The sequence below is a fragment of the Acinonyx jubatus genome, chromosome B3, assembly GCF_027475565.1.
Source record: "Acinonyx jubatus isolate Ajub_Pintada_27869175 chromosome B3, VMU_Ajub_asm_v1.0, whole genome shotgun sequence".
NCBI lineage: Eukaryota > Metazoa > Chordata > Mammalia > Carnivora > Felidae > Acinonyx > Acinonyx jubatus.
In genome coordinates, this window is record NC_069386.1 from 40854175 (window position 1) to 40874526 (window position 20352).

The 20352-nt window shown below is 48.9% G+C and overlaps 2 protein-coding genes and 1 long non-coding RNA gene across 9 annotated transcripts in view; 2 read left to right on the top strand and 1 right to left on the bottom strand.

The window, feature by feature from the left end:
• Positions 1–20352, top strand: part of CA12 (carbonic anhydrase 12) — a 51132-nt gene that overhangs the window by 26809 nt on the left and 3971 nt on the right. For 2 of the 5 annotated variants that reach the window (XM_027067441.2, XM_027067439.2), the window contains exons 3-9: positions 4521–4700; positions 5569–5711; positions 8038–8133; positions 9009–9072; positions 9256–9413; positions 10678–10804; positions 19901–19933. In XM_027067441.2, the coding sequence (XP_026923242.1) occupies positions 4521–4700; positions 5569–5711; positions 8038–8133; positions 9009–9072; positions 9256–9413; positions 10678–10804; positions 19901–19933 (801 nt within the window). Of the gene's footprint in view, positions 1–4520; positions 4701–5568; positions 5712–8037; positions 8134–9008; positions 9073–9255; positions 9414–10677; positions 10805–12066; positions 17516–19900; positions 19934–20352 lie in introns of those variants that run through there. The other 3 variants (XM_027067443.2, XM_027067442.2, XM_027067445.2) reach the window with 2 other exon arrangements.
• On the top strand, positions 558–4422 carry LOC128315921 (uncharacterized). Its single transcript, XR_008299128.1, has 2 exons — positions 558–3949; positions 4015–4422. It is a non-coding gene; the product is annotated as an uncharacterized LOC128315921 (long non-coding RNA).
• APH1B (aph-1 homolog B, gamma-secretase subunit) overlaps positions 4520–20352 on the bottom strand; it is a 77711-nt gene continuing 61878 nt past the window's right edge. The window contains exon 7 of one of the 3 annotated variants that reach the window (XM_027067449.2): positions 4520–7069. The gene's annotated coding sequence lies outside the window, so the exon portion shown is untranslated. Of the gene's footprint in view, positions 7070–7547; positions 7974–16854; positions 20094–20352 lie in introns of those variants that run through there. The other 2 variants (XM_053223920.1, XM_027067448.2) reach the window with 2 other exon arrangements.

A 20352-nucleotide genomic window follows, 5' to 3' on the forward strand; every position in this document is an offset into this window, starting at 1 on the left:
AACTCTGCAGGAAGCCTTGACGGTGGACATGATGAGGGCTTACCCCAGGGTGGTGGAGATGGTGGTGGTAACAGTTTCTGTTTGATTCCATGACCAAGTGAGGGCACAGGATGGACACAGCCAGCTTGGCTCTGAGATCTGGAGCCTTGGAAGAGTGGGGCCAGTTGTTCTCTGAGGAGGCATCACACCATCGAATTGAGATCCAGGCCATCACAGGTTGATTAACTGCAGTTTGTGGACCGTACTTCAACCCCGAAACTTACAAATAAACCATTCAACAGTCAGGAGATAACTGGAAAACTGAGTTCTGACTAGATTTGATAACATTAAGGAGTCGTTCACTCTGGAAGTGTGGTAACGGTCTTGTGGTTTTGAGTCATTGTGTTTTAGACACATACTGAAATATGTGCAGAAAAAATACATTTGGATTTGTTTCAAAATTATCCAGTGATGGGGGGAGTGGGTGCGATTTGTTTCTGCAAATTGTTAGTTGTCGAAGCTGGGGGACACGGAGTTTCACTGTGCTCCCCTCTCCCCTGTTGTATGTATTTGAAATTCTCCATGGAAAAAAATTCTGGTCCTTGGGCATCAAATCTTGGACCCCGGGCTTCATAATTCCCACTCAGAGATCACGAGAGGCATTCTGAGCTGTGCTATGTTAATCTCTTGTCACATTTCAAAACAAAAATGAGGTCCACTTCTGTTTTGCCTAAAGCAGAAAAACATGTGCTGGAAAAGAAATAATGCCGGGACTTTATTTGGAAAAACAAACTGGGAGATACACACGATCTCCTTTATCAGGATCATGCGAGGAATCCAACTAACTGAAAAGGCAAAGTCAAAACTCAGATGAGAAAAGTGGCATTTTTCTGATAGCTGGAAATAAATGCTTCTTTTGGAAGAGTCCATCCCAAGGGCGGTTTTCTGGCACCAGAGCACTTGGCATGAGTGTGAAAATCGTGGCCAAGTTGAAAAACCACAGTCCGGGCTGGAGCTGCCTGTAAAAAGCCAGCATTGCCTCTGCAACAAGTCACAAACTGCCCAGGCAGAGGCGAGGGGTGGGGGGCAGAGAGAGGTCTACTGACAACACCCCCAGCCCTGATACCGGCTGCCCTGGTGTCCACCCACACAGCACCTCACACCTGTCTCACTCACAAGCCACAATGATGGGAGGCCGCTCGGACAGTGTCCCCAGATGTGCAAGAAGGGGACACTGGCTGCCACGTGCTGGTGGAGGGTTCTATGAACTGTGGTGAAGCCCCATACTTGGCAGACCATCTCCCAGGCTCCAGGGCAGCAACCAGATTTTGTTCTCAGTGAGTGGCCCCCAAACAGAACGAACCCTCAGACAGGTAAACGAGGAAGCTAGGAGGGTAAATTTTGAACCTGAGCAAAGGACAGAAGTTTCTTCTTTTCTTTTTAATGGGAAAAAAAAAATTATACGGGGTAAAAGGGAAGCCAGGGGCATTCATAGGTGCATGCTTCCCTGGAGAGGAACAAGCACAAAATTAGCATCAGAATCCAGCTCAGTAAACAAGTAAGGGCCTGCTCCGTGCCAGGTGAACATGACATGATGCTTACCTGCATGGCGAGCACAGGAGAGGGGGGAAACAGGCATGCACCAAATCTCCTGGGTACATACTAAAACGGAAGGGCATGGAGGTCCTGGAACCCAGCAAGGTAATTCTGTTACTGAGCCCAAGTCTAACTTAGGGCAAATCATTCAATGTCAATTCTTCATCTGTAAAATGGGGCAATTCTTGCCTTTCGGATCCTTAGAGATGTAACAACCACAACTACTAAAAATAATAACAAGGCAGGAAGAGTAGCCTTTTCTACTAGACCCTGTTGCCCCTAAAAGCGCCTGTGAGTGGGGCTCAAAGACGAGGCCCCCTGTGGACGGCAGCCAACACCTGTGGCAAGTTCCTGATGCAGATGGCTTTCCAGCCAGACCTCGGAGCAGCAGCGCCCTGCGCTCAGCCTCACCCCCGCCCCCCACTGGGCACCTTGTCACATGCCCAGGAGCTGCCTTGGCATGAGCAACCGTCTCCAACCCGTTCAAACCTGCCTGACACCGAGGGTGGAGGTGCTTAGTCCTAGTAATCTCAATCAGTCTCGGAGCTGAGAGCCAGAATGGAACTTCCAGAACGTGGCGTTCAATCCTCTCATTTGTATGAGGGTAAAGGAGACTCAGGCAGCGCATGTGACTTGCTCAAGGTCACTCACTGAGGTGCTGGGACAGCTGGCGCTGAAATCTTGTTTTCTGGACCCTTCTGGTCCTGTGCAGTTGCTTTTCTTTCCTCGGGAGGTTTTGCCAACACAGACTCTGTTGCCTTTTATATCCCTAGTCTTTCTGCCCCCAAATACCTAATTCAGTGTGACTTCCAACAAAGAGTATTTAGGGTGCAATGAAAAGGAAAAGTTCCTCCTGACAACCTTTTCCCAAGCTCTCTGTTCTTTGGGGTCTTTTATTCTTTGGGAAGCTGTTTACTAAATGCCTGTTATGCATGGGACCCTAATCACAGCATGAGTTCACAGAGACGAACAAGAGATGTCCCTGTCCCCCAGGAGCTCTTGGTTTAGTTATCACTAGAAGGCTCTCTTCATGACACCTTTTGGAACCTCTGCTCTGGGAAGAGAAAGTCCTTCTGACCCAGTTCCCTTTAGTCATGTGGGCAAGGAGAAATCGACTCATCGCTACGCCTCTTTACTCACTGAGTTTTTCCATTCGTGCCTGGCTGGCAGCTTCTGCCACGCTGGCTGTGGGTCCAGACGATGTTGTGATCAGAGAAGAGGCTGGCGGCCTCACTCCAGAAGGCTTGCCACCCGGTAGCTGTACCTCTTCCTGACCCGAGGGTTTCGAAGGGTCCCCATGATTGCTTCATCTATGCTTCCGACTGTCCCTAAGGAATTTGGATTTGCCCTCAGCTGAGCAACGGTCTTACTTTTACTCCGGTTTGCCCCATGGAGTGACAGCTTTGATGTCCTCCGGCCTCCCTCTCCCTCTGCCATCTTGGTGTGAGTTGCTTCTGAGTCCAGGGCTCTGAGGTCTGGGAAATTAAAATATATCTCAGTGAAGACTCTGACTGGCTTGTGCAAGTGAGGAAACTGGTGTCTGTTGGAAGGTTGGACAGGAGATGGTGAAATCCCTTCAAGCCCTAACATTTCCCAAAAGGTATATCCAAAGGTTGACAGTCGGAAAAATTAGCAGGGTTCCACTGCGTGTCCAGACCTCGGATCAGTTCCTCATAGCATTTTAAATGAACACGGGCACCCAAGTTTTTCTTTAGACTCTCCTTACTCTCAGATGAAGTCCCCTAGTTAGAGAACAAGGGGTAGGGAACCAGAATACACACGTACACTCTTGGGAAACGGTGCCGCTGTCTATGGAAGGCTTCCTGGAAGCGGAGTTCCGTTCCCCTCTGCTCCAGTTAACATCATTCCTGGTGCCAAAATACTGATGAATGGACCCCAGATGGCAAAGCGTGGTCCCCAACTCGGACAGAGCCCACAGAGCACAATGGTTTTACCCTAACGAGCCATGACATGCCAACTATTCGCTTTTCTGGAGAAACCTCAGCCTGAAAATCCATTTAATTACCACGGGAGATAATCTTTTAAACACAGCTTTACATTCTTTAAAGATTTTTCCCTGTGGGAGTAAGAAAGTTTATCTGAACATGGGATTGGATTGTTTATTTCCATTTCCAGAGGAAGGACAATCACCTGGTAGTTAGCAAGAAGCCTGAGCCCTGGAGGATTTATTTTTAAGTCTCTTCCTCCTCACTGATCGTTTGTCATTAGTTTGTAGTGTTGTCACCCTCTCTCAGGGTACACTGTGCACTTAGCTCTGTGATCCCCTAATTACTTGGAATTTTTCAAGCATCCCTATCAGATGGGGTTTTATACTTGCTCTGGATGTGGCTATCAAGAGTCAATGTCCTCAAAGGTTTCCCATCAGGAAGATCATATCTATAAATCCACGAGCCCTGACAAGAGTCAATGTCCTCAAAGGTTTCCCATCAGGAAGATCATATCTATAAATCCACGAGCCCTGAAGACTTCCCTGGAGCTGTGGTCAGTAAGACACCACTTTTTCCAGCCTGGAGCATCCCAGAGGATGCAAGCTTGGGCAAGCAGGGGCCCTATGGTTGTGTTCAACCTGGTGGCCCCAAGACCCTGAGTAATTCCTGCTCGTAATAGGTGCTCCATAAACAGAGGCTAAATTGCTGAATATCAACAGGTCCTCACATGAAAGGATGTGTATTGTGCCAAAATATGAGCAATGAAAACGGAGCTTGGTGGGCCCTTTTCCATGGCATGGGGCTGCTCTAGTCCTTCTATCCCCATCTCCCTTCAAGGACAAATGGCAGGAGGCTGAGATTTCTGGGCCTCGAAGAATATACCTCTGGGGATTAAGAGGAGAAAAGGAGTGATTGTATTGGACACAGAATTAGAAAGTGAGGAAAACAGTTTTGTGGGAAATGGACTCACTTTAGGGCCTGAATCTCCCCTTTCAGGTCCAGATGGGGAGAAGAGCTGGTCCAAGAAGTACCCATCATGTGGGGGCGTGCTGCAGTCCCCAATAGACCTGCACAGTGACATCCTCCAGTACGACGCCAGCCTTGTGCCCCTTGGGTTCCAAGGCTACAATGTTTCTGCCAATGAGCAGTTTCTCCTGACCAACGATGGCCATTCAGGTGAGAGAGACCTCTGAGGACTGCAAGGGGATGTCTGAGCTCCCCTCAGCTCCTTGGCCTGCTCTCTTGCTCCTGGCAGGGAGGGGGCTGCACTGAAATACAGCCCCCAGGAGACGGGGCGGTGGGAGGGGGGAGGGATGAGAGATGCCTGGACCACTCACTGGGAGGGGATGCTGGAGGCAGCTCTTCCAGGGCAGCGCCTCGCATAAAAAGCACATTTCTTGGGAAGGGGCGGGGGGGGGGGGGGAGGTGGGGGACAGGCTTGAGCCCTTGGGCTCCCTGGCGCAAACACTCCAGGAGGCACCCAACTCACTGTGGGGTCGCCCAGGCTTTGGAGTCAGACAAACCTGGATTTGAATCCTGGCTTGACTACTTGTGAGTCATGAGACTCTGGGTAAGAATATTAACCTCCTTGAGCTTTCATGTGGAAAATGGGCATATTGATGGGTACTGCGGAAAGACTAGAGATTATGTATGTTGGGGATCTGGAATACAGAAGATGCTTCATAAATAGCAATTATTGTTGCTGTTATATTATTCTACGGCTTGGAAGATACTTCATTAAAGGTTCTATCTTGATAGCTGGGTGTGTAATACGTGGATATGTAAAAACACACCCACCCATCTAGTATTAGTGCTCTTGCCATCCTTTTCCCAGGGGAGCTTAGAAGGGGCTGGTGCGACTAGAATTTCTTTAGGGAAATGGGGACATTTTCAGGAGAAGAGCCCAGGTTTCTGAGCCCCAGGCTGTGTCTCCACTCACTGCATCCACCTGCCTCCTGTCTGGGCCCCGGGCCAGTGTCGCACCGCTAACTGCTCTCAGGCAGTGCTCAGCTGGCCAGGGCTCTGAAGGCTCCACTCCCCACAGTGAGGCTGAACCTGCCCTCGGACATGCACATCCGGGGCCTCCGGTCCCGCTACAGTGCCGCCCAGCTGCACCTGCACTGGGGGAACCAGAATGACCCTCACGGCTCCGAGCACACTGTCGGTGGGAAGCACTTTGCTGCTGAGGTGAGTGGAGCGGGCAGGCCGGCAGAGGCTGCCTGGCGGTGGGTGGTCTGGCACCCTTCCACCTGGCTGGTGTGCAGCGAAGATCAGAGCGCAAGCAAGGGCTGCCTTCGGGCTCCACACACGCACTCAGGGAAGGCAGAGCCACTCCCATCCCCCCGCGGTTCTTCCGCGGTGTCCTGGTCCCCTTCCTCCTGAACGTACGGAGTTTGTCTCTGTCTTTACTGAGTGGCACCGCTCAGAAGGCAACGCTCCCGGGGTGGCACAGTGGGGCATACATGCCCCTTTGTCGGCATCGCTCTTCTGCCTGCACAGATCGGGATCCCACCGGCTTGTCTCGCTGACGTATCGTATCTCACTGCTGAATCCTACTGGGCTAATTGCTTCCCCCAACTTCTTCATCTTTCTTCACAAGCCGTGCTGTTTGCACAGGCCTTTCCCACTCCAGCTTTCCTTTTCCTGGGCATGGCTTGTGCTTGGAACCTTGGGGCCCAGGGCCACAAGCCAAGGGAAGACTGGCATTATAATTCACGGGACATCACGGCAATGAGAGAGTCAAAGAAGATAGTCTGGGATGTCGGCACAACATTGTGTTGTGTCGTTCTGAGGCACTACCCCAAAATGCCCAGAGGAAACGGAAGGAGTGGAGCATTGTTCCTGCACTATAGGTGTGCAGGGGGTACGGTGGGGGTGCTTGAGATGCTCCACTTAAGAGCTCCCAGAGGACAGAACTTGGGGGTGTGGCTCTGACTGTTTACAGGGCAATAAATACAAGGAGATAAACGCTACTGATCAGCCAGTGGAGCCCAAGGTAAATAATGACATGACCACTCTCCTCTGTTCTTAACTGCTGAACTGCTTAATGTCTCAGGCTAATTATAGGTAGAGTTACACGTGTGGAGGGCCTATATTTCTGGCCCAATAGGATGGCACTCTTGGAGGGGCACGCATTTCAAACCAGGCCCATCTCTGAAACCCCAGGACTGCAATTTCTTTCCGGCTAATTGCAATGTGGAGACTTCTACCTACACACGGGGAATAAAGAAGGAGTTAGGGTGTAGGCTGGGAGAGTGTGGGCATTTAAATGGATTTCTCATTATTATATTTTCTGCTATGAAGCCACATCATCACCAAGGGCCTGGTGAAGATGCACCATAAATGTCTCTAATAGAGAAAATACTTCAAGGTGACCCGAAAGTGGCAGATTCCATGTGGAGGGCCCTTGAAAGAGCACAGTTCTTCTGGACTGGGTCCTATAGAGAAGAGTCTCTTCATCTCTTCAGCAGGGAATTCTGTTCCTCTCCGTTTAATCTGAACACAGTAAGAAAAGTGCTGAAGCAGACCGCATGCTCAAAGGGCAGCTGTAAAAAGAAATACGGATCTAGGACCTGCAGGGTGTCAGCCACACAGAATCCCCCATTTCTCAAGGCTGTGCCAAGCTAACGTGGTGGGGGGCAAGGCGGCAGGCTACATCCTTCATAGCGAGGACTACTTAAAAAAAGAAATGATGTCATGTCGCTTGTGAAAATTAGAAAGGGCCACTTGAAAGGTGGGGAACATTAAGCCGTATTCAGTAAAATCTGCTTGAATTCCATTTATGACCATGTAAGACGGAGAAAGAGATGAACAAAGAAAAAATCTCAGCGTGTCACAGTCTTAAGAGGCAAAGACTCAACAAAAATGCATGTCACATATATAGATGCATCTACTAATATAGTTTTTTGGAGGACAAGTGACAGACACCACATTTTGGATGAAAAACTAGGTCCAACCTATTGTCAGAATTTATCATAACAATACCTTAATGCTTACCTAGACATTTATTTATTTTTTTTGAGAGAGAGAGAGAAAGAGCATGTGTGCATGCAATGTTGTGGGGGGGAGCGCAGAGGGAGAGGGAGAAAGAATCTCAAGCAGGCTCCTCACTCAGTACAGAGCTGGACTCGAGGCTCAATCTCACAACCATGAGACCTTAGCCGAAATCAAGTCTAACGCTTAACTGACTGAGCCACCTGGGCATCCCAGTTACCTAGACTTTTGAAACCCAAGATTTCTCAGAACGTTCTCTTTCCCTCACTTTAATAATCACAAGTAATTCCTGCTTTGAAAAAATGAGCTTAGAATTTTTTTGTGAATGCTAAGAATCTACATTCAGAGAGTAACGTCCTTGTTTTTTTGGCCTCTTGAAATATGGCTGATTAAACCCGTATAAAAGCCAGGCTGTGATTTCTTTTTCCACCGGAGGGATAAACATGTGTCCTCCCCCTGCAAAAGCAAAAGGTTCCCATGAGTCGCCCACCCGTGGTGAGCAGCTTTCCTTCCACTGCAGCTGCATATTGTCCATTATAACTCGGACCTGTATGCCAACGCCAGCACCGCCAGTAACAAGTCAGAAGGCCTCGCTGTCCTAGCTGTTCTCATAGAGGTAAGAGATGTTGAAAGGGGTTTTACATGAAATTTGAAGCCAGGATGGTATCACACTCAGCATTTGGTGCCTGAATTGCCTGTCCGTTGGATGTGTGTGGCTCACTCTCATTTTGGCCGTGTCTTGCCTCTAGAGCCAGAGGAATGCCCCCATAGGGGACCTTGTCTTTTGGCCAGGAGGCAGCACTTTGTGTAGCTGGGCAGCAGAAATGGGCATGTCCTTTGGAAGACTGGAGAAAATGAGCCCTAGTTGCTAGCCCTAATGTATAAAGCTTGGAATTGTCCAGCGAGGCAGGCCTGTGTGTATGGGGTTGGGGGGTGGGGATCATTCGGCGCTGCCTCATCAGGTGTCGAATCCCTTACACAACTCCTAACATCCAAGTTGCAGTCTTTCTATAGACCCTGGAGTGAGCTCTTTCCTTAATCCCCCAAATGGGAATGTTTCCTGATTCGCTTGCATGTATTTCCCTAATAAGACAAGTACCTCGTTTTTCGACATGCTTACTTGACTGACTTGGCTTGTACGTACTACATCTCCCTTGAGTTCTGGTTAGAAAACATGCTAGTTGTGGCTTTCAGACTCAAAGCCTGATCGCCAGGAGCACAGGCTATATTCTTTGCCTCGCTACGCTCAAGCCCCAGTGCCCTGAGGGCTCAGTGCCTCGCGTCCTGAGATGCAAGAGGACAGGACCATCACCCTCATTCTGTAACAGGCTAGCGATCCTTCATAATTGTCCTAGTAAAGTGAATCCTTCAGGGAAGACCTTGGCAGTGGTGACTATATACCCCTAGTCGAGTCGTTCCATTAGTAACTGTTACGCCAGGCTCAGCCTATATAATTCTGTCCTAGTTCAACCTGCCCCATCTATGTTGCAGATGGGTTCCTTCAATCCATCTTATGACAAGATCTTCAGGCACCTTCAAGATGTCAAATACAAAGGTAAGGGGTTCTTGGATGCTTATCTATCCCTAGAGAGGAGAATACAGTCACCCCCATGTGACCTGAAGAAAAATGAATGCAGGGGGCAGGTGCTGTTCACATTTCTAGGCTCAGTCGCATGCCCAGCAGCACCTCTGCCATGGGGAGAAAGGCGGACACCATCTCCCCAATATGTCTCTCCAGGCCAAGAAGTGCTCATTCCGGGTTTCAGCATTGAAGAGCTGCTTCCTGAGAGGCCTGACGAATACTACCGCTACAAAGGCTCCCTGACCACACCTCCTTGCCACCCCACAGTGCTCTGGACGGTTTTCCGGAACCCTGTGCAAATTTCCCAGGAGCAGGTAACTGTCGTGCCCTTCTGAGTCAGAGGCCATGTGGCACCTCCGTCTCTACCATCACCCAATATCATAACAACTTGATTTCCTCACTTAGAGTTTCACTGACAGCTGTGCAAAACCTCTCCAAATAGTGCGGGTTCCTGGATGCACTGCAAAAATTACAGGCCGAGCTTCAAAAACAGAGTTATCAAGTCAAGCTTGAAAAATGAACCCATCTCCACAATTCCTTACAAGCAAGTCATTAGGCTGCATTTCCTAATATACCCCTCAGTGGCTGCATAGTGTTTGCCTCCATGGTGGAGTGAGCACGGTTCCTTTACAGGGCAGAATAAAGACAGACCCAGTTTTGATGGTTTAACCAACCAGAGCGCTGGGACTGTGGCAGTGAGTAGGCAATGGTCTCTGTTCTCAAGAAGCTCAAAGTCTAGTGCAAAACTGGGGGACAGAAGCCTCAGCGATCATCTCCAACCTTCTCATCTTACAGATGATGAAAGTGAGGGATAGACAGTTGAGAGAGCTTGTGGGATTGCCTGCTGGTTGGAGACAAAGCCCCAAAGTTGGATTGGGGTCGCTGGTCGCTGCCCATCCCCTACTCCACAGTTGAAATTCATCAAGAAGAAAACTGACTGTCCAGGAGACAGGGCCAGGGGCAGTGCTGCACACTGGCTCATAGCCCGTCCCACCCCCAACCCCTCTTCCTGACCAGTAAGGCCCTCACTGTTGGTCGTTCTTTTTACTATGAGCTACTCATCTGAGTAATGTAGATAAATGGCAGCAGGTGGGCGGACAGGAATAGAGATGTGATGAATCAAGAGATGAAATGTTCAGGGAAGCAGTAACCTAGAAGCTGCCTTGGAAACAGATTATATAATCTATGTGGGTGTACGAAAATTCCATGGAACCATTGGTCAAAGGAACTGTGAAACTCTTGCCTCCCTCTTTTTGTTCCTTGTGATGGGACCACCAGAATAAGCCCCAGGCCCCTCTGATGTAGAGTCAGGTTGCAAATCAGGCCTGTGAGAGGCTGAGGAGCCCCTCCACCACCCAGCAGCTGAGAGCTGTAACCTCCCCCCAAGCCTTGGGAGGTGGTGACAGACCAGCTCACCCGGTGTCCAGGCAACCAGACGCCTGCGAGGGAGGGGAAACAGTTCTCTGGCTTTCCCACTGCTTTCTGATGTGCCTCCTGCCAAGCCCCAGAGTTCTCCTCCCCACTGAGGTCAGGCAAGGGAGCATCACTTTGCCCATGGGGTGTGTTCCTGCCTTGCAGCTGCTAGCTTTGGAGACTGCTCTGTACTGCACACATGTGGATGACCCATCCCCCAGAGAGATGGTCAACAATTTCCGGCGGGTCCAGAACTTTGACGAGAGGCTGGTGTATATCTCTTTCCGACAAGGTGAGAAGATGCGGTGTGTGGGGGGCGTATGGTGTCAGGACACCCATTTTATCTGCAGTCGGGTGCCCTACCCTCGGGCTTTGTCACTGATACCCTTAGGGGGTGGGTTCAGAGCACTCTGGCTGCCAAGGGAACCAAGTATGTAAGAAGCTATTGTGTGTGGGTTTACTGAGGTCTCCCTCCACTGCTCTTGACTTCCCTGAGCCTTTGTAGGGAAGCACCAGCCAGGGCTTCTAGGTGCCTGGACCGGAGCCCCCATTAAGTCTGGGAGTCTCTCACAGATGGGGAAGAGAGGATGTTCTGGGGTCCTCTCCGTCAGAGAACTATGTCTCCTAAGACACATGGTAGGACTGTTTTCACAAGACAAACTCCTAACTTCTTGCCGTAGGCTTTCTTGGCATCAAGGCCCATCTTCAGCCTCACCAGGTGATTCATAGCACCATCACCATCACCAACGTCCAGGGATGCTCCTTCGTTAAGCTTTCAGAGAGTGGGCATAATCCACATTTGTGGGCATAAGTAGCTCATGGTCTGATGTAGCAGGACCCATCAGGCAAGAAAGCGTCTGCATTCACTGCCTTTTTGTCTCATCTCCTTAAGCTTGCCTAAGCACACACACACAGGAGCTATACTGAATGAAGCTGAATAGTTTGGTTGATTCCTAATGCTATGAAAGCTCTGTTCTTCCTCTTAAATCTGTAACCATAACTCCCCAGAAGGACATTTAACATCTTTACTTGTTCAATACCCCTGTCAATACTGTTGGAAGCTGGGGGGTTCAGGGAAACAGGTAAGAGAGCACCCTGGGGGTCCACAACCTTCTTCAAACCTCCAAGTTCACTTTCTCGCCGTAGACTCTTGGGCCACTCCCAACACGGGAATCTCATGGTCAGAAACAGGTAGGTCTGTGCAAGTTCCACTTTTTCTCCTTATGTCACTTGTGATGGAACTGGGCCAGGTGTTCATATCTAAAGATGACCCCATTAACCCACTTGTCCGAGACTCAGTTCTCCTTGTCTCACCTTCTTGTTCCTTTGTTATTGTGTGAGATTATAACTACCACTGACTAAGCTTAAACATTGGAAGATAGTATTTCAGGGCTCTTGCCAGAAAGCTTTAGAAACATGCCCTTTTGCACTGACCCATATATATGATCAGAATTATGTCCTGTCAATCACTTAATCAGACCTGCCCAAGAATTTATCTTTTGTGCTCTCCTTGCCACATACCACTGGTTAAGGTAGTTTCTCTCTTTTTCTCAGTTTCCTGGTCTGAAAACGTCATCTGTGAACAATGGTCCTTCTTAAACACAGAGAATGTATATGATGATGACTGTCAACTTCTTTTCTAGGAAAACGCCTCAAATGTACAGATCATCCCTTTGTGATCTAGTTTGGATATAAATTTCTCTTTTCCCATTCCTCTAAATGGAGTAGTAGTCAAGGGTAACTGGAAAATACTTCAACTCTTCAATAAAATACAAAACAAAAAAACTACCTGGAGATAAGGGACTTGGCCCACATAGATAAGGTAGATCTTATTTGTGATTCAAGATAATAATCAGATCTCTTCTCTGGATTGGTCTATATAAGTCACAGGGGATACGGTCATAAAGACTCCCCCTGCAGTCAGAAGACCTAGGTTCAAGGCTTCAATTTGTTTCCTCCCTGCTGTATGATGTAAGCAAATCATGTCCTTTCTTTGGCCTTGGTTTCCTTAGCCATAAAATGATAGGTTGGACAAGGTGAGCTAATGTCCTTTCAACGTTAACATGCTATAGGATTCGAAGTGGATACTAACAACTGCCCATCCTGACTTTACGTTGCAGGGACAGTGTTTGAGGGCAGTTACAAAGGATCAGAAGAAACCACACAGGAACTTGAGTCTGACATCCCAAAGTAACCTCCACTTGTAACAATGGACTATGGCACTGGGAATAATTAGCCATCTTCTTAGACCAGCTCAGGTCTAAGTTGGCCCTCACAGAGTGGGCAGTGCAGTCAGGCTTGTAGCAGAGCGCTTCAGTAGACTCTCCCAGTCTGGCTGGGGAGCTTGAGGGGCCTCTTAGCAGAAGCCTGGAGACAAACTCCAAGCTCAGGGCATCAAGATCAAAGCCCAAATGCATCTTTGCCACTGCCCTTCCTGCACGGCTCACCCAGAACTGTTGCTTCCAAGAGCCCAGGCTGTGCCCGGCTCTCCCCTTGGAGTGAGAAACCCTGGCAGTCCAAGGCAAACCTGTTCATTTGGAGGCTGATTATAGAAACTTGGCTAGAATTGTCCCCTCCCACTTCTCGAAGACACAGGCAGCTACTGGGGCTGTTTCCCAAGGAACAATGGGGAGGGCGGCCACAAAGGAGAGAGGCCCCAAACCTCACCCCCCCGGGGGCACCTGCATTTATGAAGGGCTCTCACACCAACTTGGAGGGGCCTCAGACCATAACATGCCATTTCAGGTTTATGGAGTGAGCGTGTGTCAGTGTGAACCTTTAGCAATTGTGCTGAATTATCTGTAAACTTCCATTAAGGCAAACTTGGAATTAGGGCCTGATTTATTCAGAGCTTTCTCTGGAAGTTAACAGGAACTATGGAGTTGGAACATTGAGCCAGGAGAAAAGTGATGTTAAGGAAATCCTCTAGGAGAGAAAGTGCAAGGACTTTGAGAGTAGGCTCTGAGGTTTAGCCAAATTGGAACAACTGGGACTAAATCATTTAACTTTACCATGCTTCCTCAACTGTGCTTAGAAAAGGAATAAAGAACTTAATTTCTGTCCTTAAGAGGTAGTAATCTGTCCTTAAGGGGTAGTCTATGATTTAGCCCTAGGGCAGGGTTTCTTAACCTTGGTGCTATTGACATTTTGGTCTGGATAATTCTCACTGGGGGCCGTCCTGTGCATTGCATTGCCCTCTCCCCACTAGATGCCTATAGCATCCCCCCACTTTTGAATGCCAAAAATGTCTCCAGACATTGCCAAATGTCTCCAGGGCATGAGGGGCAAAATTGAGAACCACTACCCAGGAATTACACGATGAATTTCCTAGGCCCATGCTGATTTTTTTTTTTTTTCACTTATATGACAGGATTCTGGAGTTTTCTATCATATGCCCTGATCTTTCCTCTATTACAGCATGACATTTTCAAACTGGTGATGGCTACCCTTGAAACCGAAAGGTTGTTGGGTTACTAAGGTAGAACAACCAAACTCAAGAGAAACCCTGTTCCCTACCTTCCTTTAGAATTTGAATATACTTGCTTTTTGTATAATTGGCTATGTCCAAGGCCAAGAGAAGTGGACAGGCGAGAACTATCCACCCTTAAGAGAAGCATACAAACCCCTTTATCAGGGCTCCAGATGCCTCCGAGGCAGCAATTTGCTTCGGAAACTCGTTATCATTTTTCTCCCTCGCTTTTATACCATTTTTTCTCTCATGTGTGTTGTGTTTCTTGTTGCCTTTAGTTAAAATGACCACTCTTTATGGAGAGGTGAAAGTCATGTCAGGCACTTTTTTTTTAAGCTCTTGTGAAAGTGCCTCTTCCAAGGGGTACAAATGGAGGACTTGAGCTGAAGAGGGGAGATAAGAGTCATTGCCCTCAAGGTGGGACCCCAGAGAGGGGGGAGACATCCTGTGGCCAGACCAGATCTCACAGGAGTCAGATGCCCTCTGTGAAGAAGGAGAAAGATGGCACGGGCAGATTTACAGCCCAGGAGCCTGATTCTTAGTTCCTTCACGTTGACCTATTCCAAGCTAAAGATAGCAACACTGGGTCCTGACGGTGGTGGGTAATAAAGCAAGAGCCTAACGAACCTAAATGCTAATGTTATCTAGTCCTATTTTTAATATACCAGGGCCAGGGACACTCGAGGGACAAGGGGAAGCCAAAGAGTTTCTATAATCATGCGTTAGTGGGCTTTCGCTGAGCAACTGCATGTTCCCCACTGCAGAGCCCAGAGCCAGCTGAGGCACTCTTAGACAAGAGCGCTGGACAGTAGTGGGGCAGGGCTTTGACCTGTGCTAAATCTGTGGAGTCGCACGATTAGAATCCGCTTGACCCTTAGAGACCTGGGGAGTTTTATAAAACCTTTAAAAAGAGGAAAAACTCTTACAAAGCTAAGATGGCTAATTATCTACTTTTTGAGACTAGACTGTATGCTTTGTGGTTATTGACCTCTTGTTTCTAAAAGTTCCTATTTTTAAATAAAAACTATTAGTGGAAAGTATCAAGTCTACTGAGACATCCAAATGGAAGACAGAGGGGTTCCCACCTTCCAATTCCCCTGGATCCAGGGGGCTGAACAGTCAGGAGTAATTGTCAAATGTGCTACAAAGTCCCTAGTCCCTTCATCTGGTGCAATTCAACACACCACATGTTTCCTCAGCATACCCCAAGCCGAGCATTATGGAGAACAAAAACCTCACTGTGGGTGTTCTCTTGCTCCTTAAAAACAAGCCTCTGGCACAGGGCAGACCAGGTGGAAAGTCAGAAAGCTGGACCCACCCACGGCAAGGTGGCCCCAGCTATCTTTCCGGCATTTCTCCCCCTGGCACCCGTCCATGCCCTGCAGGGCCTCCCTTAGCAAGGCACTGCTTTTACATGTGGACATGATTTACTTTTGCACACGACTCCCTTTGCCGGCGATGCCCCTCAGCTTTCCACCTGGAAAATTCTTTCACGACCCCACTCTAATGTCATGCCAGAAATCTTCCCTGTTCCCCTGAAGGTGACTTACAGTCTCTTTCAATGCGGCTGGAACAACCCGTTCATCTCTGTTATGGTTCTTAGCATAGCGCAGGATAATGATTTACTGCTGTACGGAAAAAGAAAAACAATGTCTAGATTATCCACACACTCCAAGACCCTAAGGACAGGGACTCACTTTTGTGGCAGGCATCGTGCCTGGTGCTCATTACAAGTTTGAGAGGATATAACCAAGCCAGCTCCCTTCCGCTCCCCTCCCCAGGCTCTTCTCTGCAGAATGATTTGAACATAAGCCTGGCCAGGGGTCACCTTTTAGTTTCAAGTCTTCTTTTGCTTTGTTTCAGGTTGCCAACAGGCATTCAAATCAATCCATTGGTTTAAGAAGCCTTAAAGATCAGAACTTAGCCGGCAAGTTTCAAAGTCTTAGGAGAGAGTCGCCTAGGGATGCTGTCAGGCTTTTTCTGTTGCTCTGGCCTGAAAGGAGTAAGAGGCCCCTGTGCCACCACCTACCTTTCCTTCACCACAGACAGCCTGTGCCTGGCCACTGATGGGAGCGGAGCGCACTAAACCCCCAGTGCTGGGATTGGAACCCACGCCTACTGCCCCAGGATTCAGGCCCCTCAGAGCAATGTGTGGCTTTCTGTCCTGGGCCTACAATCCTGCCATCTGGAGGGCAAAGCCCTCAGTCCCTATCATGGTTGTAGAAAACCAGCACCCTGATGTAATGTGGTGGCATCCTTTTGGCAGATCTGTAGAAATTATTTCTTTTTGGGGTTCCATAGTGTCAATAAAAAAGTCCTCCAGTTAAATATGTTCTCCAAAGATAGTTATGTTCTGTAGTCACTGAGGGCGTCTTCCTTGCTTTTCTTACCAAAGCATCATCCAAAGAGAGGACTAGCATTTCAGTTACTTCACTCTATGACTTGTATTAAGCATAATAATAAGAGCTTTTATCATCTCAAACTGGATTTTATGTATTTAAACTATCAAATCCCTGCTAAGCCAAAGCTCTTCTTGTCTCTTTTATAAGACTGGAGACTGCTAAAGAGGCATATACATATGTATACACGTGTATGTAACTATGTAAAATGTCACTTACCAAAATAGGCTATACTTTAATATTTTTTTAATGTTTATTTATTTTGAGAGAGAGAACAAGCATGACCAAGGGAGAGGCAGTGAGAGTGGGGGAGAGAGAATCCCAAGCAGGCTCCATGCTATCAGCACAGAGCCTGACACGGGGCTCGATCCCACAAACTGTGAGATCATGACCTGAGGCGAAATCAAGAGTTGCATGCTCAACCGATTGAGCCACCCAGGCGCCCCTAAAATAACATTTTGAAAGGAATAGCAATAAGGATTGTATTCCTCTTTATTTAAAATTCTGTTTGAATAAACAGAATTGCAAATAGATCTCGAAAATGCTAGAGTTGTTCCAGGAACGGCAAGCTGTGTGAACGAGGGGCTTGTTCCTTCTGCTGGGCTTTTCTGTGTCTGCACTTGAGGCTTCAGAAGACCTCAAAAGCAGTTAACCAGCATCCCTCGGTCCAGCGAGATACCAGTGGAAGATCCAGCTCCTGAGCCAGCAACAACAGGTAGCAGCGCCCCTGTGGCAATCAGCTTGTCTGCCTTCTCTGGGATCTGTACCCTCCTGGGGGAGGCATGTGACAACCGGATTCTTCTGTATCTGTGTGATTTCATTCTCTGTGTCATACTGCCCTATCTTTGCTCACCCTGATCCGTACCAGAGCACTTTCTAGATAGCAGATAGCTCTCACATCTGTATGGCATGCACCCTCTTAACCAACCAGCTCGGAAGCCCCTTCGTCGTGTTCTCATGCAGTAGCTCTTGTGGGCCATCTCCGTCAAGCAGCCTGTCTCTGTTTCTCCTGTCTCACTGTTCTTCAGTGGGAACTGCCTGTATTAGTCGCCATATAGAAACCAATCCATTTCTTTGTTTAATCTGCCGATGAATTTCTCTGGCTGTGTCCCTCCCATCATCAACTGTGTTCCCTATTCTCTACACCATCGCACAGGCTCTGCTTGATGCAGGCTTTGGCTTTTCTCTCTGGGCTCTACTTCAGTTGCCCCAAGAATTTTCCCTGTGCCCCCAAAGTCTCTCTGACTTTCCCCTCTCCTGTTAATTAGCAGATGCTTTAGCAGCTGCTTCCAGGGGGCCCCAAGCCCTGTGGACTTCATCTGGCTCTGCAGAGAAGTCCCGCTTCCTGGATGGTTGGTGCTGTGTCAGCTGGCAGGGGGTAGCATCCCAACAACATCTTCCTGCCCTGGGCTCCCCTGGGGGTGGAATTCTTGGGAGGTGACACCCTCACTACCATTCCTCTTCCATAGTGGCTTACACTTTTCACTTGCTCAGTCAAGCCGCTTTGTCTTTGCTGCATCAAAGTCTTGGCTGAAAAGCATCTGTCCCAGTCTCCGGGGCTTACTTTGCCTTTGTGGCTGCTTGCTCATTTCATTATTTCCACAGAAAGGCAATTTAGGCCCTCACAAGTGGTCGTCCAGGAGCAAGGAACCCTGGTTAGAGCCCTGGATTAAATTAGGCTGTTGTTTACAGGGCCTAATACAGCCAAGGGCAGCCAGATTTCCTTCCAGATAAGACATCAACTTGGGCCATGGACTCTTGAGAAAAGTCCCATCTCTGGGGGCCTTGCTTCTGTAGACTTGGCTCTGCTCCCCAAGCTCCCTGGGGGTGCCCCCTACAGTCTGGAGTGGGGCTGCTCAGCTGTCCGGGGCCCTGTGTGTTTCTCAAGGATGTTTGAGGTGACTGTGAAAGCAACGACTTTAGAAACTGTTCAGTTGGGGCGGCTTAGCCAGTGGTTAGGCTTACTAGTGATGGTCTTGTGTGGCGAGAACTAGTTTGGTACCACAGACATCTGGACACTCTCCTCAGGGGAGACTCATATCCTGAGTGTCTCCCTAAGCCACAGACTGGTCCTTGTATTCAGGTTACAAGAAGAGACTTGGAGCAGGGAATCAGGCCATCGGAGCCACACTCTCTCTGCCACTTGGGAGGCCATGGGCTGCTGATGGCTAGCAAGAGCCAAGAGAACAGGCCACCCTGTACTTTGTGGATAGCTCCTCTCCATACCGGCTCTGCTTATTCTGACAACAGCCTCGGGCCACCTGGGGAGGCCAGACCAGAGACTCCTAGGGGCCAGCCTTGGATGAAGGAGGCTGCAGGGTCAGTGTGAGACTGTGGAAGAGGACAGCCGGGAAAAGACACAGGGCTGATGGCTCCGGGGGAATCAACCAGACTCTGGCCACATAACAGGAGAAGGGAGTGAACAAAAAAACCCTCATCCTGCAGTCTCGGGTCTGGTTCCCCAGGGTGTCAAGTGCCCCCAAGTCTGAGTCCCTGGCCCTCTGCTGACACCTCACAACTGGCCAGGGCTCTCCCAAGGTCTGAGTCTCAGAGTGGGCTCCGTGGGCACAGGCTCTCCTGAGTGTCACGCTGGGTGGCCACAACTCCGAGCACAACTCTGGCTTCCAATGTGAACTGGAACAAGCACCCACACGACACATACACACATATGCTAGAAGTTTCTGCTAAGGTCAGAAAACCACCAGACAAGAGGGTATGTGTAACAGAGACTTTCTTTAGATGCAGGACCTGATTGGGAGAATGGGGAGTAATTCTAAGAACCTGGAAGGAGCATGCTGGGGTTACCCAGGGGAGCTTCATGACTGGGCACCACTGTCTTACTCAAAAAGATGGGCTCACCCATTACCCTCCCCCAGGGAGGTCCCTAGGAGGCTGACTATGGGATTTTATTTTAGATAGCTGGGCACTATTTCAGCCCCATTGAAGACTCCTAACTTACCCCCAAAGGAACTCACTAAGAGAAGCCATAATCTTCTTGTTCCACATCAGAGAAGGGAGGCTAGTATCAGGGAGGGGTATCTCCAGTTTGCCCAGTGGGGCCAAAGCAAAAACAAAACCAAATCATGGTAACAGGACTAGACAGGGATGGAGCAGAAGTCTAGCCACAGGCTCCAGCTAAGCCCTGCCAGCCCCAGACAGCCAGAACCTGGAAGATTCCTTACAGATGAAGAGGGATAGGTATCCAAGCAGCAGATAATAGCCTGCCCAAGGAGACTCTGATCCTTACCCTTCCTTATGTTCCACTCTAGCCATGTTGTACTAAAAACTGAAGTCTTGCCCTAGCAAAAAGACTGCTGTGACAAAAATTGGAAAGGAGGATCACAGTGTGAACTCCCAAGGTGGGCAGTTCCCTCTATACCATCAGGCACCTGAGTCAAGAATGAATACTCTCAGAAAGTCTGTATGAGCCCTGTACTTCCAACCAAATGTTCAGCACCCTGGTCAAATCCACCATGGTTTGACTTGGTTAATTTTCAACCTTTTCCTCTCCCCTTTGAAGTGCAAGACCTTACCTACACAGGACTGAGTCTGGGTATGTGGCCTGCCGGCCTTGCATGCTGCAGCTGGGTGATCTCTGTGATTCTTGGTGTGATCTGGGCCTGTGATACTTCCAGCCCAATCTCCCTGCTTCTCTGTGCTGTTGCTCTGGCTCCCAGTCCTCTCCTTGCTGTGGGTCTTACCTTCAGGTCACTCTGTGATTCAAAGATGAACCGCCAATCAAATGCTTCCCTAATGAAAGACCTAATCACTCTATAGCATGTGTACATTCAACGAGCTATCCAAGACCTGCTGGCCATGGTGGGAAGCCATTGTCTGAAAAAAAACATGCCCGAGACCAGTGTGGAGGTTGGGTGACTGGCTAAGTGATCTTGGCAATGGACCCCTGGTTGTCTTGGACTGCTTAGGACTGTGCAATGGAGCTTGGGGGAAAAGCCAATAAAGGCATCCCAA